This window comes from Ilyonectria robusta, assembly GCF_021365365.1.
Source record: "Ilyonectria robusta strain PMI_751 chromosome Unknown BGZ61scaffold_108, whole genome shotgun sequence".
NCBI lineage: Eukaryota > Fungi > Ascomycota > Sordariomycetes > Hypocreales > Nectriaceae > Ilyonectria > Ilyonectria robusta.
The window spans coordinates 2166-25229 of record NW_025764542.1 but is presented as its reverse complement, the minus strand read 5'-3'; the positions used below and the strand labels follow the sequence as shown (position 1 = coordinate 25229).

The 23064-nt window shown below is 41.7% G+C and overlaps 7 protein-coding genes across 7 annotated transcripts; 3 read left to right on the top strand and 4 right to left on the bottom strand.

The window, feature by feature from the left end:
* The first annotated feature begins 1657 nt into the window (after positions 1 to 1657).
* BGZ61DRAFT_469539 (putative hydrolase or acyltransferase of alpha/beta superfamily) lies at positions 1658 to 2728 on the top strand. Its single transcript, XM_046247965.1, has one exon. It carries the CDS (start codon positions 1677 to 1679, stop codon positions 2571 to 2573), a length of 897 nt encoding a protein of 298 aa, XP_046093267.1. The 5' UTR covers positions 1658 to 1676; the 3' UTR covers positions 2574 to 2728.
* Positions 2729 to 6347: 3619 nt separating this feature from the next.
* Positions 6348 to 7535, bottom strand: BGZ61DRAFT_511291 (uncharacterized protein; the record flags this gene model as incomplete). Its single annotated transcript, XM_046252117.1, has 4 exons — positions 7442 to 7535; positions 7167 to 7347; positions 6647 to 7136; positions 6348 to 6574 (listed from the first exon to the last, which is right to left on the bottom strand). The coding sequence occupies exons 1-4, from the start codon at positions 7456 to 7458 to the stop codon at positions 6348 to 6350; spliced, it is 915 nt and encodes a 304-aa protein (XP_046093266.1). The 5' UTR covers positions 7459 to 7535.
* A 778-nt stretch (positions 7536 to 8313) lies between these two features.
* BGZ61DRAFT_376028 (amino acid/polyamine transporter I) lies at positions 8314 to 10006 on the bottom strand (the record flags this gene model as incomplete). Its single annotated transcript, XM_046242464.1, has 3 exons — positions 8314 to 9397; positions 9452 to 9509; positions 9574 to 10006. The coding sequence occupies 3 exons, from the start codon at positions 10004 to 10006 to the stop codon at positions 8314 to 8316; spliced, it is 1575 nt and encodes a 524-aa protein (XP_046093265.1).
* Positions 10007 to 10560: 554 nt separating this feature from the next.
* On the top strand, positions 10561 to 11506 carry BGZ61DRAFT_376036 (carbon-nitrogen hydrolase; the record flags this gene model as incomplete). Its single annotated transcript, XM_046242466.1, has 2 exons — positions 10561 to 10605; positions 10661 to 11506. 2 exons carry the CDS (start codon positions 10561 to 10563, stop codon positions 11504 to 11506), a joined length of 891 nt encoding a protein of 296 aa, XP_046093264.1.
* A 59-nt stretch (positions 11507 to 11565) lies between these two features.
* BGZ61DRAFT_376032 (fungal-specific transcription factor domain-containing protein) lies at positions 11566 to 13201 on the bottom strand (the record flags this gene model as incomplete). The annotated part of the gene is made up of 2 exons (XM_046242465.1): positions 11566 to 12824; positions 12961 to 13201. The coding sequence occupies 2 exons, from the start codon at positions 13199 to 13201 to the stop codon at positions 11566 to 11568; spliced, it is 1500 nt and encodes a 499-aa protein (XP_046093263.1).
* Positions 13202 to 13974: 773 nt separating this feature from the next.
* BGZ61DRAFT_307065 (mate-domain-containing protein) lies at positions 13975 to 15347 on the bottom strand (the record flags this gene model as incomplete). Its single annotated transcript, XM_046238751.1, has 3 exons — positions 13975 to 14409; positions 14494 to 14554; positions 14605 to 15347. Coding segments are annotated over 3 exons (1239 nt in total), but the record flags the coding sequence as incomplete, so codon positions are not given.
* Positions 15348 to 15981: 634 nt separating this feature from the next.
* BGZ61DRAFT_501116 (Ureohydrolase) lies at positions 15982 to 17369 on the top strand (the record flags this gene model as incomplete). The annotated part of the gene is made up of 5 exons (XM_046251653.1): positions 15982 to 16006; positions 16127 to 16313; positions 16381 to 16564; positions 16647 to 17267; positions 17334 to 17369. The coding sequence occupies 5 exons, from the start codon at positions 15982 to 15984 to the stop codon at positions 17367 to 17369; spliced, it is 1053 nt and encodes a 350-aa protein (XP_046093261.1).
* Between the last annotated feature and the right edge of the window lie 5695 nt (positions 17370 to 23064).

Here is a 23064-nt window from a genome sequence, read left to right as displayed (position 1 = left end):
GTTATAAATATCAATTTTATTAATAGAAATCTTTAATTACTTTTAATAGAGTTTCTTATAAATAAATTAATAGGAAATTATTTTATTAAAATAAAAATTTACTAGAAATTTATTTATTTTTTTATTAACTTTTTTTAATAGTAATATTTAATAAGATTTTTTAATTAGCTATAATCTTAATAAAAAGAATTAATAATTCTTATAAATTATTTATAATTATTAATTTAAAGAGATTAAATAATAATCTTAAATAAGTAATTAGTAGCTAATTTTATTATAATTATATTCTATATTTTAATAGTAGATTCTCTTAGATTATACTAACTCTTATTATAAATAAGCTTATATTTTATTATTCTTATCTTTATCTTATTCTTTTAATTTTATAATATAATAAAATTTATTTAATTCTTAATATAAAACTCCTTTAAAATATTAAAGAGTCTATTAAAAAACTTATAGGTTATTATTAAAGGTAAAGAATTTAAGAAAAAGACTACCTCCTAAAATTAATTATTTTAATTATTAAGACTATAGAAATTATTATAATTATTAGAATTGCTATATTTATCTGCTAATTTAACTAGTAGCACTTTTTAGAGTTTAAAAAGCTCTAGAAGGAGTATTAAAAGCAGTATTAAAAAGGCCATAGCAATAGCTTATTATTAGATTATACAATAATACTAGGTAAAGCTATTATACTCTATTTACTTCTTATTCTTTTGCTATTCTTCTTTAAATAGAATTCTAATACTCTATATAGTTAATCTCTTTAAATAAAATATAGAGGTTAGAAATCTAGAATTTTTAAGTTCTATAAAGTCCTACTATCTAGAACTCGGCTCTATAAGAACTACTAGAGTACCTGCTGCTAGCTGGCAATTTATTATCTTCTTAATATTGCTTAATTTGTTATTGTTAATAGTTATAAAAATGCTTTATACGGGATATTATTGTCGGCGAATTGCAAGGTTGGCGATATCGGGAGGTATTGTGGCTAGTATGTGGCTGAATGTGGGGGGGTGCGTACGAATTGAGAGTTGGGTGTGTATCAATAGAGTCTGTCTTCTCGGAATCCTGTTGCCGTTGTACGGTTCAGGTTCAGGTTTTATTCCTACTCGGTTTTAGCCGCCATTTCTCAGCAGCCATGCCCGGTAAGCGGGTTTGGCCGACGGCCGAAGCGCTCCGGAGACCCTCTGAACGTGGCAATTTTGATGGCACGAATAATCTCGAGTCGCCATGACAAAGACGCGGAAAAAGAAGAATCCCAGGCACATAAACACACAGCCTTTAGCGCTAATGCGTTCTAGCGACAGCGGTCCCTCCCAGGGCCCATAGGCCATCCTGACGCTGTCCTGGAAGAGAACAGTGTCAATTGCAGGAAACACCAGTCTGAACGCAGAATTTTGGAACCAGCATATCCCCTATTCAACGATGCTCCTATCTGGTAACTCATACAACGGCTTGGTGTTAGCAGGCGAGGCATGCTTAATGTAATCCGTCGTCGGGCCCCGCGGATGTCCGTCTAGGGGATCCAGGAGCCGAGGTGGAGTACTCCCGGGGCACAGACTTCCGGAGTAATTTGCCTGAGTGAGGCGCAGCTGTTCTGGTATAAATAGAGAATGCCACGACATCACATCCACCCACACATCGGACCTTCGTATCCATCGCCCACCATGCTTGAAACCTTTACGTCCTTCAACGTATTAACGGACAAGAATGCGGATGTTACTATACATGGCATCAAGGGAGGGTCTGGTCCACCCTTACTTCTCATCCATGGAGCTCCTCAGACTCATCATACCTGGCACCGCGTCGCACCTCTGTTGACATCACGCTACACCATTGTGGCCGTGGACCTGCGCGGATACGGCGCCTCGTCCAAGCCACCCCATACCCACGACCATGTTGCGTATAGCAAGTCCGCCATGGCATTCGACTGCGTTGCGGTCATGGAAGCCCTAGGCTTTCAGCGTTTCTTCGTCTGTGGTCATGACCGCGGCGCTAGAGTCACTCACCAGCTATGCATCGATTATCCGAATACAGTAATCAAGGCGATTCTTCTCGACATATGCCCCACAGTTGCCATGTACTCCAACGTCAGTGGAGGTGTTGCGACCGCATACTGGCATTGGTTCTTCCTGATACAACCATACCCGCTCCCGGAGACGCTGCTCTCGCGCGACCATGGCAAGTGGCTTAGCATGTTCATGGGGGCCTTCAAAAACGGCTCGGGTCCATCTGACATCTTCACTGCCGCAGCATTCGAAGAATATCGTAAAGCGGCCGAGTCTAACGGCGCTGTTGCTGGAATGTGCGAAGACTATCGTGCCTCGGCCACTGTCGACCTTGAGCAACAACGCAATGACATCAGAGATGGCAAGAAGATTCAGTGTGAGCTCTACGTGCTCTGGGGGAAGGAAGGCTTACTCGCGAAGAATTTTGACGTTCTGAAGGAATGGCAGCAGGTTTGTGCGAAGACCGTCCGAGGCCAAGCTATCGAGAGCGGACACTTTATGCCTGAAGAAGTTCCTGATCTTATTGTGCAAGAGATGCAGTGTTTTTTGGTGTAATAAAAAAGCCTGGTTATTTCTAGTTTTCCTTTTAGCCTTAGTCAATATCCTCGCAAATTGATAAAAGCAACTCAGTAGATAGTACCGGTACACAGTACAAACACAGATAGGTGCTATACCCAGCACCATATTATACAATAACTATTTCCCATTAAGATTCCCAATTCCTTGGTCTGCATTGATCCCACACCTTTAGCCTGTCTTTGTAATAAAAGCCTGGTTATATGCGAACTCTGAGATTCAGCCTCCTGGCGACTTTGTTACAAGCTGAAGGAGGAACGGGGCCAGGTTTACGCAGTTGTTTCCAGGACGACGTTAGCAGGGAATTAGGAACAATGATGTTAGGTGGTTAACCTAGACAGCCAGGCTAGGATGTCGTTTGAACACAGCGCTTCAACATGTGATGTCTTTCTTCTCCCTTGTTAGCTGAGTGCTTGATATGCCATCATCAAAGCTCTCAGTGAACTTCGCCTCTAAAAGCCGTAAGCTCACGAAGCAGGCCCTGCAGTATGCTGAGAAGTGATTAACTCATCTTGGTCGGCCCACCTAAATGTTTTGCAATGTGAGCTTCATCTTGCACTTAACGACTTTGGCCCAAGACTCCAGGGTCATATCTCGTAGCAGGGGATTCGCTGGTCTTCCACCTCGTTCCGGTCCGCCACTCGTGGTCCGCCGCGGCATAAGGGAAGCAACTAGGGAAGGTCTTTGGGAAGTATGACTGCATTTCACAAACGGTCAGCTGATGCGACAAATGAATCTTCTGTGGCCTCTGATCTCCCGCCATGCAAGAGGGGGTACAGGGTGTGTGCGTGTGCATTTTGACGCCTTTAGGCGTCTTAATGACGCCATCCCAATATTAGCTCACCATATTTAACAACCCCATGTCTATCGGGCTCCAGGAAGTGACTGCTGTGAATACAACCCAAGGCCAGAGAACCGTTGTGGTGTCGCGATGACTGACGATGTGGTGATAGATATATAAGCGGGAGGTTCGATCGGCCACAAGTCAGGTACCCCGGTAGTAGGGTGAGTTAAGACAATGCGATGAGAGTCAGGCAAGGTCAGTGTGAGCCGATAAAAGCTGACAGAAGAAGGTTGAAGCGTGTGAGAGGGCAATGGGAGGAGGTTAGATGGATGAGGAGCTGGGAGTTGGGAGCTAGGAACCAGGAGCTAAAAGGACAACGCAAGCGACTGGGTTTTGTTAAAAACGCCACAGGTTGATTGACTGCTCGCTTCAGCAAGGGAATCTATTATCACAGGATGATGTTTTGGAATTTTTTGGGTTTGGCATCTGCATGCGCTTCTCTTGTTGCTTGTGAGAACGCAAGCTTCCTCCCCATCTCCCTCCTCCTCTGCTTCTTACTCCCACTGCTGGAGACCGATTTAAGGGCCGCCACCGCTTGGCGGGAAGCAGAGATGAGCTAGCCACCGACTCTCGAGTGCGTTCGATTTAGGTGGTTGAACTTCTTTTGACGGTCCCGCGGCGACGTCGGCGAGGGAATTGTTACTCTCTCAAGCGAAGGAGGTTGGTATCTACAGCATCTCCTTAGTTGCTCGTCGTCATTGCGTCGCCTGGTCGTCATCATTGCGTCGCCAGTGCATGTTTGCGTAATGCAGAGCCACCTTTAAGTGGCTGCTAGCACTTCGATAGAAATTGGTACCTGCTGGGAGTTGAGGGGTTGGCTCTGGGGTCACCCGCTAAAGGCGGTTGGAAAGGGGCTGGTAGTCTATTTAAACAGATCCTCAGCATAATGCGACCTTTGGTGGCGTGTAAATAGAATGACTGTACTCGGTACCGTATAGAAAATTGAGAAGTCTAAAGGGAATAGCAGATTGAGATAGTCAATTTTTGCCTCCCCAAAGGTTGGTGGCCGTTTCCGGCCATTTGCTGCCGCGGACATAATATCAGATTGCGTCACTAGTTGACTGACCTAGTGGGTTGAGTGATAAATTACGCCCCCACCTCCCCTCCGGAGAGGTGGGGTCACAACCCATATCTGCCTTTGCCATCTTGACCTAAGTTAATTAAGTTATATATTAATAGCTAAAGAGGCTGGTTTTTTGTTATTATATTAAAGTCTAGTCTTATATACTAGGTATCCTTTGTTTATAATCACCGTTTCCCCTTAGTAATCCTCTTTTAATTACTATATTCACATAGTAATCGCAGTAATCTTTTGTTCACGTTAATCACGTCGTAATCAAAGTGACTATATCCCTATTAATAGCCCTTTGTCCAGAGGCCCACCCGTTAGTACGTACCTGTGGGTTCGTATAACGTTATTCTGTGCCGTGCGCTTGGTACGGCACTGTGCATTAGCGTCAGGTCCTGACAGGTCTCCTTTGGCAATACTAACATTAGCCTGCTTGAGCTATTCTAATAGCAGAAGGTCAGCTTTAAGAGGAGAACTTAAGATTCTTATATCATTTTATTATTAGATCAACATTCGAGGCCAAGATAATGTCTAAGGGCTAGAGTCCGGTCTAAGGTTTTCCTGCCTGCGTTATGCGCGTTCAGGGCCAGGCGCATCTTGTTGCGCAAACGAGGTTTTTCATTGACTTAGAAGACCCACTATCTCCAGGCTTTGTCCTGTACTAGAAGTTTCTTATTTTCTTTCATTCTGTCTTATAAGTCATATATTACACTTTGTTACTAAAAGTGACACTTTCGTGTCCCGTAGATGCCGAGGCCGTAGAGTGGGTAGTTTAAGTCAATCATGTACAAAGGAGACAACTACCAATAAACGCTAAGCGAGGAAGGCAACAGGGCGTGATTGACTTGACCGGAGATGAATGAGGGAAAGCACTGCCATACCATGATTAGTGACAATATACAGAGGTGCCTGGTTCTAGCAGCGCGACAAACCGTAATATCCTGAGACTATCCTAGGACTTATGGCTGTCCTGGCGCAACAGCTGTGTTTGTTTGTCTGCTGGTTTTATTAACAGGCTGTCCCAGGCGCCCCAGTGGCGGCTACGCAGCGTAATATAAAATGCAGCTGCTGCCGCTTCTTGCTTCCGGTTGACAATGTTAGGGACATCTGCCAAGCTTGCCCGGTCCCGTGGTTCCGTGTTTTTTCGTGTATTCGGGCTATAGCCAGCACCTTCCTTTGCTGCTTGGTCCCCCGCCTTGTTGCCTAGCACCCCTAAATGTGCTGGAATCCATCGGAACTGTTTGAATGGACCCCCTATTCATGTTAACCACGTACTAACAGACCCTCCCAAGAAGGGCAGAGGACTACCAAAGGCCTCGCATTTAGACACTGCGAGAAGAAGATATTGAGCGCCAGGTGAAATAGGCTAGCTGTCCTTGGGACGGAATACACAAGAGTCTTCCACATCTTGAACTTCCTCCACTCCCCTTCTCTCCATAACAATCGTGCAATTCTTCATACTGCGAAACTTTGTTCTATACCATCTGTCCGCTCCGATCCTGTATTCAATGAGCTGGGAAGTTTGTCAGTGACATCTTGTTCAAAAAAAGTCCCCGGTTTCATTGAGTTACGACTGGGGTGTTTATTCCACTTCTTCTCGTCGGCATCGCGGCTGGCTGGCCCATCCTTGACAGTTACCATTTCCCCAACAGACTTAATTGTTGATTGCTTGGATAGAACAAGGAACATATTTCAATTTTTCAAATGTAAGATATTGACGTATCACTACGTAAGAGGCAAGGCTCAGGTCGGTCAAGTTAAGTTTCAGCATGAGCCATTCGTCACGGGTCAAACACATTATCACCAAGCATACGCTGGATAGCATTGAGTGAAATCCAACCTACTTGGTTAAGTTCAGTGCCTTAGCTTCTGAGGCAATAACCGCTGGAATGTCTTCAAGGATATCGCCGCCCACTGGGTTCCAACCCAACAACTTTCGCGCTCGAAGTGCCCTGACGCGAGAGTTTGTCCCCAAATACGCGGTCGCATTAGGCCATATCTTATCTGCCTCATCTGGATTCACGTGTTCTAACTCGGTAGATTTTAGAAGCGCCTGTTCCAAAGCGACTCTAGCAATTTCCTCCGAAGCGGTTCTCCAGCTCAATTCCCCATTCTCAACGAAATAGAAGCGTTAGGGACCCCAAGCAGCCTGACCGCCTCCTTGAGCGCCAGCCTCAACGAGCAACAAGAACAGGTTTGATACATCATGGATATGGAGTGTGCTCCAAATGTTCTTCCCTTCTCCAACAGAAAAGGCAGAGCCTCTCTGTAAAATGTGAGATGCCAATTCAGGTACCTGAATACTTCTCGTATTGCCAGGGCCTCGTCCCGGGCCAAAGATGGCCGTTGGGCAAACGATGGCGGTTTTCGCGCCTTTCTTGCCAGCTTCAACAATGGTGAGCTCAACTTGCTGGTGGGGCGCATTTTCCGTTGGTGTGAGCACTTTATCAAGGCCATCCCAGTCGTCGAAGATCTCATCCCGCTCTTCACCGTGAGTCCCTGCGCTGATGTCGGACGCACAGACAAGATCAGACCCGGACAGGTGGATCACAAACCCTAGAGCCTCAGCTGGTTTGCGAGAAAGGCCCTCCGCAATGGCGTGTGCAGCTCCTTCATGCTCGCAGCTAGCCTAGTGGCACGTAATATCGGCCTTGGATACTTGATCGGCGAGCAAATCGAAATCATCCAGGTCGCCATACACAAGATCAATTGATGGGAAGCGGTTCTTAACCAATTGACCCTTCTCATTTGACCGGACAAGTGCAGTGATGCGGTACTCGGGATGCTTCTCCGCCACCACCTGCAGCGCATCGCCGCCAATATAGCCAGTGGCGCCTGTCCTGTTGCCAGTTGCATTAGCCCAGGCCTGTCGCAACAAATCCCAGCTATCCCATATCACGCAGAGAACTTTCTCAACTTCGCAAGTACGCTTACAGAAAGATTCTTGTCATAATGTTCCAATGAAGGGGGCTAGGGCTTTTTTTGTGCCAAGTGGTTTATTCCGAGAAAGTGACGCCCTACTTCTTCCTCATCATTTCTCTCCAGCTTCTTCGAGGAAGAGGATGTCAGTGGGGTAATATTACCATGAAAAGCCGACTAATGCCAACTATTTGTCATCAGTGAATGTTACCTGTTCCGGCATGAATTCCGACTCAATTGCGTCTTGTCGGGATCACTTGCCATTTTCGGTCTACGGCCCGCATTTAAGAAGAAACTTTAGGTTGGTGGCTAGGGCAAATTTGGCAACATGTCGAGAAAGATGGCTCGAATGTGAGTGCAGGGATCTATCTGGTGGGCTACCCTGAGGTGATTCCAATTCGAACTGTCTCTCTCGACTGGCCAGCAAGCAACCTCCCTCTAATGGTTTCTAAGGCAAGGGATCGGGAGGCGTTTTATTTTGCCATCTAGATAGGATAGCCCAGTCTCATCGCATTGTAGTTGGCGGATTCTCATGCAAGGTTAGAAGATCATTGATAATTAGAAAATTATGGTTTAGATAGTCTCTTGATATGTTAACCGGACGGGGACGACTGAATGCTTGACTCTGCATAGCAAGTGAGGTAGAGCTTAGCAATTGATACTGGTGTCGATGTTATTCACAATGTGTACTCTATACGAGAACTTCAAGTTCATAAAAGAGATAAGTAAAGGCCTTTCGCCAAATCAGGCTGCTAAAATTGACTATTTGTGGGATGGCTGACCACACCTCCCCGGCAGCAGAACACCAGAAAATCCGTACTACCTCAATGTCCCAAATAATCACAAGTAGGGGCAATATCTTAAATCTATCTGTCAAGGTGCTCAAGTTACTCAATGTACGCTAGCACTCTCTTGGGCCTGACGCACTTGTGTCGAGCTTCAATGAACCACCAAGCCGTCACAATCAGAGTCATCCCGCCCCAGATCAGTGACGTGTAGTTCATGTCCTGGGCGACCGTCGGCAACGAGTATGGTAAGCAGTAAACAACAAACCACACCGACATGTAGATACACGCCCAGCTACATACGACCCAGCCGATGATGCCATGCATAAAGAACGGCCCTCTTTCAACTTGCCCCTTGTCATTGGAGCGCACGCGTCGGCTGTACAGAACATACGGCACGGCGGCAGCTAGGTAGGAAGATGTAGACAGGAGAATGTAGCTCCCGACAAAGGCGTTGAAGGCAGTAACACTGCCGAGGGAGATGATGCCGAGCACTGACACGACGACTGCCGAGGTGAGAGTTGCAGCGAGAGGCATGCCGCGGCCCGCGTCGATGTGGCCGAGATGCGAGGGGAAGGGGGTAGCACCATCTCGTGCCAGCACCCAAAGTGTACGACCGCAGGTCACATAACATCCGATAGTGCAGCCAAACGTGGGCAGGAGCAGGAGCGCCAGAAGAGCCAGGGTGGCGGCACCGCCAGCGTAGTGACCCGTGGCCTGGTTGTAGACCTCGGCGATGGGGAAAGCCGAGCCTGCGATGGCATCGTAGTCGGTGATGCAGTACATGATGGTGATGAGGTACGAAAATCCGGATACGAAGCCGAGAATGTACTGCATCGCCACGGCCTTGGGCACGTTCGTCTCGGGGTGCGGGATCTCCTCGGCCAGATGGCTTACCGCGTCAGGAGTCCCGAGGGCAAAGCTGGCGTTGAGCATGCCAGCCAGAAAGGTGATGGCATCAGGGTACCTAATATTCGCTGACCAGCCTCTCCAGACCGTGGCGCTCGAGGCCGGTCCCGGGCCAGGGCCGTTGGTGACCATGGCCGCGCAGATGATAATCGTGACAAGGGCTCCCAGGAGGATAAGGACCAAGCCGACGATATTGAGGCGTGCGATGAAGAACTGGGCAAGGCATACGATTGCGCAGGCCAGCCAGGTAATGAGCAAGAAACAAACAAAGACGTGCCTAAGAAAGAAGTCAGCAGGGAAATGATGAATCTCGGGCTGGAATTATGCCTACCACAGCTGTTGAACAAAGCCGGGGTGCTGGTATGCATACATTTGTACACATAGATTACCTTGTGCGGACAATTAACATCAGCTTCGCTATCTGATACTGCAATGTGACCTTGGTAGACTCACTACATATCATCGACATGGACGCCTCGGCAAATACCCAAGCGAGACAGTTCCACCATCCAGCAAAGTAACCCACCACTCTACCACATCTATTTCCCGGGGTGAATGATGCCCAGAGATAGACACCAGAGGAAGAAGGAAGTGCAGATGCAAGTTCCGCAAGCGTGGCAGCAACGCAGAAATAACACAACGAAACGGCGATGAACTCATACAAGACTCCAGGGGCAGCGCCATTGAATATCGATGTGCCAATGGCTCCGCCAAGGGCAGGCCAGGTATTGCCAACCACAAGACCAATGCCTGCTAGTGACACGAGGCTGAACTGCTTCCGAGGTCTTTCGGGAGCACTCGAGTGTTCACTCTCAACGACAAAACCCCCGGAGATAGTGTTGACGGCGTGGAGGTCGTTGCAGTCTGTGATATGCTCGTTTTTCATGGGCTTGGCACTGGGTTCAACGTCCTTGGACTCCGTAGGGCTGGCCATAATTGGTTATATGTCTGCTATGCTTGGGTTTCTGGGGCTGGTTGTAGAGCAGAACAGATCGCTGTCGCACCAGCACAGTTCTTGATCTGTTTTTCGTTCTGGGATGATGCAGCCAGAGCGGTAGGCGGTATCAATGCCATTTTATGTCGGATAATGTCAGCGCTGGGCAGAGACGGGGCGTCTCCCTCTACACCGAATTATGTTCCCAATTCCACAGTCTCGAATACTGGAGAGAGGATCAAGCAGGATATCTCATGCAGGCGGCGTTGGTGCGAACTCAAGTGGCGGGTTAGTCCAGGAGGGGAAAGTCTAGCCTAGGCCCGCTTGGAAGCGCCTACCTCGAAGCCGTCATTACAGTTGTGGGGACCTGAGTAGCAACACCGAAAGAACCTCACTTGTTATCAATAGCCCTTGTTGCCCTTGTTGCACTTCGAATGTTATGTCCTTCCGTGTCAGACGACCGATAACCACCTTGCCCAAGGCCAAAGCAATCACAGGCTGCCGATATGAGTCAGACGTACAGAATCGCACTTCTCCAACTCCAGTCAAAGGTGCGTACTATTCTGTATATCCAAGGCCTGATTGAGCTCTAATCGTATGTTGAAGTCCCTCGACGTAGAGGACAATTACGAGAGGGCTACCAAGCTAATCAGCGATGCTGCCTCGCAAGGAGCACATCTTGCCGTGCTACCGGAGTATCATCTAACCTCATGGGTTCCGGATCATCCTGACTTTTGCTCTGCAATTCAGAAGTCTAGCCAGTACCTCTCTCAATACCAGACCCTAGCAAAAACCCTCAATATCAGCATCGTCCCCGGTACAATCTGCCACGTGAACAAGGAAGCCGCTGGATCTCTTTCACAGAGTTCAGCCGGGACCGAGATGGTCAACATTGCCTACTTCATTGCTGCTGGTACCGGCGAGATCCTCAGTTCCTATCAGAAGAGAAACCTGTGGCACCCGGAACGTCCACACCTCACGGCAGGACACGATCCACACAGAGCATTTGACTTGCCTCTGACCCGCGAGGATGGACGCAAATTCCGCGCTGGACTGCTGATCTGCTGGGATCTGGCCTTCCCAGAGGCATGTCGACAGCTCGTTGCCGACGGAGCGGACCTAATTGTCGTTCCATCGTTCTGGCATCTTTCAGACATTGATTTGGTTGGCAAAATGCTCAATCCAAGTTCTGAAAAGATATTTCTCGAGAGCGTCACTGTTGCGCGTGCTTATGAGAACACCTGCGCAATCGCACTTTGCAACTCTGGGGGGTTCAGTCAAGTCGCCATGCCCATGCTGGGCTGCCTGGGAAAACTGGAGCCAGAGATGGAGGCAACAAGCATTGTGGATATTGATTTTGATGTCCTTCGCATTGCCGAAACCAATTACAAGATTCGTGAGGACATGGAACGTAGTGGGTGGGAGTACAGAGGCAGTACCACAGAAGGTTGACCACTTGCATGATTATTTTATCCCTCCTCTGTAAATACGGAAAATGCATAATGTGTGCTTCAGTATGGCAAGAATCCCCAAGCCTCATTTCCTTTTTCGCCGATTCCATGCTCTGGCTCTTCCCAACATCGTTCCAAGTACTCCCTCGTAGCAAGAACATTGCCCATCCCAAAACCTGTCCATACGGTATCAAGTAACTTGAGTATTCGTGCACGGTCAGTCGCCGATGTCGCCGCACGACCCACGGTAAACAGAGGGGGTAGTGCCGCTACTGCAGGGCATGGCCCGGAGTTTATCTCCATGTCCGAGATGCAAGAAATGACACGACGGATGGATACTTGTGCGAGAGCCGAGGGCTGTGACGAGCGTTGATACAACTGCAACAACGCCATGTGATGGTACGCCTCGTCAAGTAGGTAGAAGTCCGTCTGCGCTTGTTCTGAGAGGTCTAGTGACGACCGGAGCGTTGAGCTACGGGTGATCAGCATCTGGCGGACTCTCTCGATCAGATCATCCGGATCAATCGGCACACGCTTCTGTTCTAGCATGTCCAAACAGTTGATTGCGTCGAATATTGGAAGCAGGGACGTTGAAAATCCTGCGAGATCATCGATGTAGTCGCCACTACCCGACGGCTCATCCAGGAACTGCGTACCTTCCACCATGCCGCAGCTTACAGCGATGGCTTTCAGTGACATGTAGAATCTCCTCATGTAGGCAAGGGATGTATTGAGGCTGCCATTTTCCTGCCCACTCTCGAGCGTCCTCAGAAGAGCGGTAGCCCCTGAAAGGTGCAATCGCCAGGTGTCCTTCTGAGGCTCCACGGACACAATCTCACTCATGCATAGAACAAGCGTGGTGGCAAGAGCAGCCTCCGTCTCACGTGGGTCTGAGCAAACTAGCGCAATATTGAGCGACTGAATCGCTGTGGATCGCAAATGACCGATCTCGTCTAGGCTCTGTTCTAAGCCGGCAGACCGCCGGTGGCAGGCCGACGCGCACAGGACGGCGGCCAAGAGGTGGGACGATTGGACCGCGATGGGAATTAGTGATGAGCATATGTCATGCTGAATTCCTTTATGACAAGATAACGATCTTGAGACAGCATCGTGGAAGTAATCAAGCAGCGGCCGAAACCGGACTGGCACTATGGTGAGTTCCGGGAGGACATTGCGGCCTTGCAAGCCGGTCAGTGTGCCAGAGGAGTCCACCTCATGCTGCTCTTGCTCCTGCTGACCTTTCGAGATATCACTGATAAGATCAAGGTTCGTTGGCGAAGACATGGTCTCGGTAGGGTCACAATCCTTCGCGGGTCCATCTTCCGCGATAGGAGACCTGATCCGCGGTGATCGGACCCGGCCACTAGGTCGCAGACCGTATACGAACCCACCATGAGGAAATTCTTCGTGCAATTAGTTAACAGTCCGATAAAATAGAGGACAATAGTTCCATACCGCAGTCCGAAGCGATCTGCACTACCTCCGACCCTTTGTTCCGGCAAGCGCCAAAACGTGATTTATCAAATGAGCGGCCACCCCAATTGAGGTTGCGCGTGTAGACACATGTGACACCGGCACCCCTGCAGTAAGAGCAGATTGGCACGGCTTCGTCACACCGCTGATGCCGCCGGCGACATTCCGCACAGCCTTGCCTGGACCGGCGTATCTTTGTGCGGGGATTGTTCGTGGGCGTCATGGACCCGGAGCAGGGAGAACGCGCGGCGTTGATGTCTTGCGTCTTGACGAATGGGTAATAAAGAATAGATCGTGTCGAAAATAATCAGAAAGGCTATTGTTTCCCAAAGAGGTGGATAGTTGCAAGATGGAGTCAACGGCGGTTGCAAGGTTATGTACGTAGTAGAAGTCGATATCTACCCCAGACCGGGGTGGGGGTTGTGTGGGTGGCTAAACCGAGGCGAAGAGATATCCGATAGGCTAGACTTTCCCCTTTGAGTTTAATGCCTCTTCATTCCATCTTGGTAGTCCCTAGATCTAACCCCCGCTAGGCAAGTCTCCGATTCTCATCACGAGACTTCCACATGCTTTGCGTCAACCAGTTGTCACTGCGTTTCGGAAGTAGCGAACGTCATTAACAGAGGATTCGTGTCCTAAAGACCGTCTAATAATACACACGTAATACGAAGGGTAATCAAAGTCCTTATCATTACCTATCTTCATATCCAGTCCTGAACGCACGATCGACTCTAGTTCTGTCTCTACTGAACGCCAAGACGGTCGTTCCCAACGAGTAGGGGCGGGGCCGCTGAAAACACCTTCGCCGCAACCTCCTCTGCTAGTCAGGCCACTCGCAGTTGGCTACCTCTGGGTATCCTAGATCCGCCTTCAGTATACACGCTCTTAGCCATCGTGATTATGACCCTCAGAAGCCACCCGTGCCGCACTTTCCCAGGGTAAGAGCAGGACGCAAGTGGTCTGCAGCAACAAAAGCGCCCCGCTGCCCGTGATGATGCCCGCCCATAAGCCCACGAGGCCGAGCCCGGAGCGGAAGCACCACACCCACGCCGTGGTTAATCCAACACCATAATAAGCAAAGAAATTACACATTCCAGACAAATGATTACGGCGAGCTCCTCGCAGTATCCCACCAGCCCCGCCGTTGGACAAATCCAGAAGCTGAAAGGCGGCCATGTATGGCAGCACTTTGGATGTGGAGGCCACGACATCTGGGTCGGAAGTGAAAACGCGGCCGAATTGGGAGCGGAATGCGAGAATGACTGCAAATTCAATGACGCCTAGGACAACGGCGACAAGATAGGGTGCCAGGGCTGCTTGACGGGCGATAAAGGGCTCGTTCGCGCCGAGAAGACTGCCGACACGATGACTTGCCGCAACACCGAGGCCCAGCGACATTGTGGTAAAGATGAGGTCGGCAGACATGAGAATCTAGTCCTTTCCGTCAGCTACAAACCTCTTTCACCGGCATATGATGGTATTGTTCCGTATTCGAAGTACATGTGGGATACGTACGCTTTGTGCGCTGATCTCGTTCGGCGTTAGCCGGGCAGCCATGATGGCCAATATTTCAAAACTGCACCCTTTCAGTACTTTTTTCTTCGACGTTTGAGTACACTCTCTTACCTCCACCACTCAGTCGCAATGGTCAGTATACCCGTTGTTGCGAGGCCAAGGTTCGTAAACAGCCCGGTAAATAACTCTGCCCCATTGGAAATGAGCCTGATCGTCTTCTTCTTCGTTTGCTGGTGCACAATTAACACGGAAAGAAGCAACACCGTGCAGAATTGGTAAATGAAGAATGATGCTGCAGTACCGTCGCCAGCGAGAGGGGACAGCCTGACAAGCAACACATTGGACAGAACTCCAACTGCAGCGGCCACCCCTGTTATCCATCCTACAGCATAGCTATCGCCTTGGACCTGACTGAACTTCTTCAATGTCTCTGCCACCATTTGTAAATATCCAGCTGGTAGCATGAGGACTAGAAATCTGCCAACTCCCAGTGCGAGCCCGGGCTCTTGGCCGAGAAGCAGAAATATCCGACCGGAAATGATCCATAGCGGTGTGATGAGAGTAATAAAGATGAAACTGAGAACGAACAAACTTTGCTGCAAGTGATGACCCAATATCGTCGGGTCGTTCTGCGCCTTGACCGAGGTGAGCGCTTGGCCGCACAATGTGTCGAGAGCCGTAGCTCCTCCAATGGCGATCATACTACCGGTGCATGTCGCAAACATAAAACCATACGAAGCGATGTCGAGCTGTGATGGTCCAAGACTCCCTGCAGTGACAACGCTGAATGCTTGTACAATGTTCTGTAGCGCAAAGGACGCTGATATTGGGATTGTTGCTCGACTGAGGTTTAGACACTCGAGATGCAACTTCAGACGCCTCTCGGATGACCGAGATCCAGCTCCTACGAGCAGCGGCGTTTCTTCGGAATATCCGTCCACAGACATGATGTTTTTGCAGGATCACCAAAATTGACTTGACTGGAGGGTAGATGAGATGTTTGAATAAAGCGTTGAAGAGAACGTTGACGAGAGATTTGAAGGAGCCCACGCCTCGGCAAGTGCAGGAAGATAGAAATTTCGTATTTAGGCCTGGTTTTGTACAGCAACGCCTTCAAGAATCATCAATGATTAAGAGCGAGCAGGCCTAACCTGTTTTCAGCATGTCTTTGCTCATTGTCCACCAACAGTTCGGCAAAGTAACTAGCGGAAGACGTGATGTTTTCGAATCCTTTCCTATTGGGGAAAGTCTAGCCTATTAGCGTTTGCATCGCACCTGGCCATCAAACTGGCGATAACAGATCGGTTACTGATCATCCATTCATTTCATCATGTTTCACTCATCGAATCTCTGCCAGTAAGCTCTCCAGCCAGTTTCGCTGTTGTCAGACCTGACGGCTCCAGAATATAAATAATCAAGGTTCTGCCACACCTTCATGACCACTAGCTTTTGCTGCAAGCTTCCAAAGTTGTACTTTTACCCTTAATCATGCATCATCTGTCTTTAGTCGTGGGTGCGCTCCTAGGAGTTGCATCTGCAATCCCGACCTTCCCTAAAGCCTCCCTCATTGATCAACATCCGTTCATCACGAACGCGCACAAGAATAACGACGATTTTGACTTGGAGCCAACAGCCAAATATGCGTTCTCTGGTATCACAACCTTTGCGCAGCTCCCTTCTGCCGATTGCCTCACTACTGAGGGTCCCGTGGGTGACATTCTACTGGTCGGATTCCCTTTCGACACGGCTACTTCCTACAGAACCGGCACGAGGTTCGGACCTAATGCGATCCGTCAAGGCTCGAGAGCTGTATCTCTGGCGTATGTTGATCTTCCTTGGATCCTCTTGCTTATCCGATTGAGACTGACGATCGATTTGCGTTCACAGGGGCCACTACAACTTCCGACAGTCCATCAACCCCTTCACCCAAAACATCTCCATCGTCGATTGTGGGGATTTCCCCATCTCCCCATTTGACAATGCCTTGGCTTTTGCCCAGATGGAGGAGTGGTATACCCGTCTGTTGCACCGTGACGTGAAGAACAACACCAGCGGCATTACTTCCAAGATTGTATGTGCCTTTCTCAACTGCTGCAACGGCAAGATGCGATACTCCAATTACCAGTACCGGAACCCCCGCTCACGCATTATAGACTGGCAAGAAACACCCGCAAATTGTTGCTCTGGGTGGCGACCATAGCATCTCCCTTCCAATCCTGCGAGCCCTGCATGCCGTGCATGGCCCAATGTCGGCTATCCACATTGATGCTCACATTGACACCTGGTCTCCAAAGGTCTTTGCAGGCTCTCATGGCTCGCCTAGCCCTCAGGCTGCTGTTGCTGATGGCACTCCGTACTACTGGGCTGGCATGGAGGGTCTACTCGCCAAGGACTCATCGGTACATGCAGGCATCCGCAGCACCCTCAACTCCGCTGCCGACATTGAGCTTGACTCTAAGCTCGGATTTTCTATCATTCCTGCTTCTGCCATGCTGCGTGAAGGAGGGCTCCGCGCGGTCATCGATGGGATCCGGTCAGTGGTCCCACGCGACAATCCTGTCTATGTGTCACTCGATGTAGACGTTCTAGACCCAGCATACGCCCCTGGAACTGCGGGCCCGGCATCCGGGGGCTGGACTCCACGCGAAGTAATTCAGATCATTATTGAGGCCTTGGCAGGTCTCGATATTGTGGGTGTCGATGTTGTCGAGGTGCTCCCGGGAATGGACACTTCCGAGATTACGGGGGTAGCTGCGGCCGAGTTTGCCTTTGAGGTAAGTGATAGACTCCTACCTCCGTAGGGTTATTGAACTGTCACTGATATGCTGATATACTTGCAGCTTGTGACTACCTTGGTCAAAAACCGACTTGCCTAAGATGGTCGCGTAACACCGTCCCATTAGCCCGGATCCATTGACATACGCCACGAATGAGAACCAGCGCCGTTCTCTGCAATGACGCCTCTTACCAGGGTTGTTGGAAACATAATCCAATTCAGACAATTTATTGGAGATAGATTGTAAGCCTTAAAAGTTATCCTTAGACAAACCAAACTATTCGAGTATATCTCTTCATTCCCCAGGCTAGTCATGCCCTGCTTTGTTCAATAGCTATCCGATAAATCTATGACGGAGGGCCGGTGGATGATTATAGGTACGGGACGAGGGGCTTATAATTGCACAAAAGCCACAGATCGACTAGACATAGCTACTGCAATCTAGCCCCTGTCTTTTAAGGCTGAGCCCAATGTATAGAACAGGGTTGGACATCTTACAAATCTATCGAATTAAATGCTAAGCCTTGGTATTTAAATTGAATACAACTATTATAAATTCGAATCGAATTAAATATATCTCTTGTATATTTATATCGAATTGAATATGCCTTCTATAGATTTGTGTTAAATTAAATATGTATTTTTTCTTATTATATAAATTTGAATTAAATTAAATATAACTTTAGTAGATTTAAATTAAATTGAATCTGTTCTTAATAGATTTAATACTAATTAAATATTAAGATTTAATTAAATTTAATTTAAGTTTAATTTACTATATAATTAATTTTAGTAAAGGTAGAAAATATTAAAAAAATATTGCTATTTTAGTAAAGATAAAGTTTTATAGAGTTAGTTTTTCTAGATATAATAAATTTTAATTAGTAGAGATATTATAAAATATATTAATTTTTTATTAAGAAATAGATTCTTAGCTATATATTTTTTTTTAATAATATAAGTATATTAATTTATTAGTTATTACTAAATTTAAGTAGAAGTAATAAAGACTTATAAATTTTTATTTTACTTTATAATTAAATATTTAGTTTTTCTTAGCTTTACTTAATATTATAAGATAAATTAAAGCTATATAGTAATTTTAAATAGTAGAAATAAATAATAAGAATTATACCTAGTATTAGAAGAAATAGTAGCTAAATAATAAAATTATTATCTACTAGTCTCTACCTAAAGCTTCTATTTAACTTCTTTAACTTTAATTTTATTATTTATAGTTAATAACCTTACTATTTATAATTAATAACTTTAAGATAGTAATCTTATTTTAAGTAATAAAATATAAAAAAGATTAATGTTTTTTATTATTAAGAGATTAACTTCCCTTCTAATACTTATTCTATTATAACTAATTTTTAATATAGTAAATTTTATTTAAGTAGCTCTTTTTAGGGATAACTTATTATATTTATATTATAAATTCTAACTTTAATATAATATTAAATTCTCTTAGAATTTAAAAAATAAATTAGAAAAATAAAAGCTAAATTTCCTCTTAAGCTTTTTTAAAAAAGAAAATTTATTTAAGATATTACTATACTATTTACAATACCTAAATAGAAGCTAATAAATTGTATTAGCTATTTTTAAATACTATTTACTTCTTAATAATAAAATTAGAATTAATAGATAAGAAAATTAAATTCTTATTTGCAATCTTATTCTATATATCTAAATAGAAATAGATACACTTTATAACTTAGCTAAAAATATTAATAATTTTAATTTAAAAAGTTAAGTTTTTTTTTAAAATATTATCGGGGCCTAATATAACCTCTAATTTTAAAAGCTATTATATTATATTAAGTTAGTATAGATACTAATTATATAGAGTGCTAGCTAAAAGGGGAATTTAAATAACTTAAATAGGTTATTATTAGTATTAGGGATTTTAGAGTATTTTAATTATAGGTTAAGTTATAGGAGTTTTCAGTGTAATTATTAAGGTTAAACTAAGTTAAAAAAGTTAGATAGAATTCTAGTAAAGAAGAAAAAAGCAGCTTAAAACTTAAAACTTAAGCTTTAGTAACTATAATATATATATAATAAAAATATAGTAAATTTAAATATTAGATTTCCTTATTAAGAATTATAATTAAATATATTAAGTTATTATTACTATCTTTCTTTTTAATTAATTTCTTAATAGTATTATTATATATTTTATATTACTAAATATTTTTTTATTTTTTATAAATAATAATAAAATAGTAAGTATATTAATAGCTATTAAAGATAGCTATAAGTATTTATTAATATTAATTTTTTATTAGTTAATTAATTTACTTCTATAATAATAGCTATTAATAATATTTTTAGTATAATATTAAATATACTTATTATTATTTATTATTACTATAATTATTTATTTTATTTTATAAGTATTCTTATAGCTATTTAATACTATAAAAAATAAAATTTAAATAAATAACTAGCTAGTTATACTTCTTATAAATTTCTACTTAATATAGTTTATTATAATCTTATTAAATATAATAATAACTTTATATTTAATATTATACTTCTTATAATTATTCTAGATTTCTAAGAATTTCTTTTTATAATTTAATTACTAACTTTTAATTTTATTTAGTTTTTTTTTAGCTTTACTTAATATTATAAGATAGATTAAAGCTATATAGTAATCTTAAATAGTAGGAATAAATAATAAGAGCTATATTTAGTACTAAAAGAAATAGTAGCTAAATAATAAGGTTATTACCTACTAGTCTCTACTTAAAGCTTCTATTTAACCCCTCTAACTTTAACTTTATTATCTATAGTTAATAACCTTACTATCTATAGTTAATAACCTTAAGATAGTAATTTTATTTTAAGTAATAGGATATAAGAAAAACATCTCCTATTATTAAGAAATTAATTTCCCTTTTAATACTTATTCTATTATAACTAATTTTTAATATAGCAAATTTTATTTAAGTAGCTCTTTCTAGGGATAACTTATTATATTTATATTATAGATTCCAACTCTAATATAATATTAGATTCTCTTAGAATTTAAAAGATAAATTAGAAAGATAAAAGCTAAATTTCCTTTTAAGCTTTCTTAAAAAAGAAAATCTATTTAAGCTATTACTATACTATCTATAATATCTAAATAGAAGCTAATAGATTGTATTAGCTATTTTTAGATGCTATTTACTTCTTAATAATAAGACTAGAGTTAATAGATAAGAAAATTAAACTCTTATCTACAGTCTTATCTTATATATCCAAATAGAAATAGGCATATTTTATAACTTAGCTAAAAATATTAATAATTTTAATTTAAGAGGTTAAGTCTTCCTCTAGAATATTACCAGAGCTTAATATAACTCCTGGTTCTAAGAGCTGTTATATTATATTGGGTTGGTATAGATACTAGCTATATAGGATGCTAGCTAGAGAGGGGATTTAAATAACTTAAATAGGTTATTATTAGTGTTGGGGATTTTGGGGTATTAAGTTGGGTTGTAGGAGTTTTTAGTATAATTATTAAGGTTAGAGTTAAAAAAGTTAGATAGAATTCTAGTAGAGAAGAAAAAAGCAGCTTAAAACTTAAAACTTAGGCCTTAGTAACTGTAATATATACACAATAAAAATACAGTAAATTCAAATACTAAATTCCCTTATTAAGGGACTCTTAATTTTATAAAATAGTACTTAAAATTATAGTTAATTAAGAAGATATTACTTCTTAATTAAATTAAAGATAATAATACTTATATAAGTAATATTAATTAGATAGTTATAATACTTATATAATTTCTTTTATTTAAGCTTAATATAAATTTTAAGTAATTTATAAATTTAGTTATTAAGCTTATTATAAATAGTAATCTTAATATTCTTACTTTTCTTATTTATTAAATTTTTTACTTTTTTATAAATTATTTCTTTAATAATACTCTTAAAGTAGTTAAATAGAATCTTAAAAATAAAAAAGTACTTATTAAAATTACTATAAGTTAATTTCTTATTAAAAATATTATTATTTTAAAGTTACTTAATAGTAATTATAAAAAACTTTAAAAGTTTAATAAGTATTTTAATAATCTTTTAGTTATATATACTTAGCTAATATTATAAAATTACTAGCTTTATCTTTTTATAAGCTCTCTTAATTTTCTATTAATTCTAAATATTATTAAAGAATATATTAAGTACTAAATAAAGAAGAAAAGCTCTTTTTATTATATATATATTTAAGTTCTATTAGGTAGTATTATTATAAATCTAATAGAGTATAGATTTATTATTGGATTACTTATATTAAGATTAAAAAAACTACTTATATAATTATAAACTTACTTATAGCTGAATTTTAATATTATAAAGTATTTTTAGAGTGCTATTTTAGCTATACTTTCTAAAAGTAGTGTTATTAATCTCTTTTAAAGCTAAATAAAATAATAATAAGTTTTTATTAGAAATATTAATAATATTATTAATATTTACCTTTTTATTTATATTATTATCTATTTTTCTATTTAAAGCTTTATTAATTACTTTATTAATTTACTATTTATTATTATTTTAATTATTACTATTAGCTACTATAATTATAGTAAAGCTCTCTTACTTTAAGCTATAGAGTATAGCTTATATATAGAGGTTAAAAATATATATTATATAGTAAATTTACTACTTCTTAAGGGAGAAGCTATATTTAAATATAAGATTATTAATATAGGTATTATTATTAGTAGTATTATTAAGTATAAAGTACCTAATCTTATTAAGGTTATTAATTTATTAAAATATAAGTATATTAGCAATTTTATTAGTAAGTAATATACTGTTATATTTACCCTGGAAAGATTAAAGCTTAAGAAGAATTTAATATTAAATAAAGTTATAATTAATACATTAAATATTAATTCTAAGAAAAAAGATATATAATTTTAATATCTAATTATTAAAAGAGAAATATATTTAAAATTAAGTATTATATAATACTTTAATAACTAGCTTAATAATATTACTATACTTAGATTTAAGTATATAAAAAAGTATTTTTATAGAGGGAATATAGCTTATATTAAGGAGTAGATTGCTATAAAAAAGAATTTGCTAAAACTGCTTTATATTTATAATTTTAAATAGTAAATTATAATAGGTAATTTAATTAAGAAGGAGTATTTAAAAGCTTTTACTACTAAGTTTTTTATATAGTTTACTAAGAAGAAATTAATTATAAGAATTATTAAGGTTAGTATTAGTAAAGTAAGTAAATTAAGTAATAGCTTAGTTATTTAAAAATAGCTTATTTATATTATAATTAACTTTATTTAAAGCTTACTAACTTAATATATAATATAAGTTTTATATTAAAGGTATATATAGAATAGTTATATATTTTCTTCTTTTAACTTAAATATCTATTTTTAGATAGATCTAGAAGAATATAGTAAATTTCAAATAGTAATTTCTATTAGTTCTTAGATTATACTTTTAATAGGAAAATAAGCTTAAGGCTGTCTATAAAAACCTCCTTTTCTAATTTTTCAATAGCTTTTAATAGTAAATTTTTCTTACTTATCTAGTATAAGTTAAATAATATTTCCAGTAATGTTATTTTTCCTAATTGGCTGTATATAGATTATACTAGCTAATTGCCTCTTTTAATAAGAAGGCCTTGGATTTAGCTTCTTAAGCTTTAATTTGTAAAGGGTGCTAAAGCCTTTAAAATTTTTACCTTAGTTATTATACTTCTAGCTGGATTTAAATTAATAGCTTCTTTAAAAAAGGTCCTAGATATTTAACTGCTATAC

Excerpts from the sequence above, each read along its gene's own strand:
- BGZ61DRAFT_469539 (XM_046247965.1), top strand. The coding sequence starts at position 1,677 with ATGCTTGAAACCTTTACGTCCTTCAACGTATTAACGGACAAGAATGCG.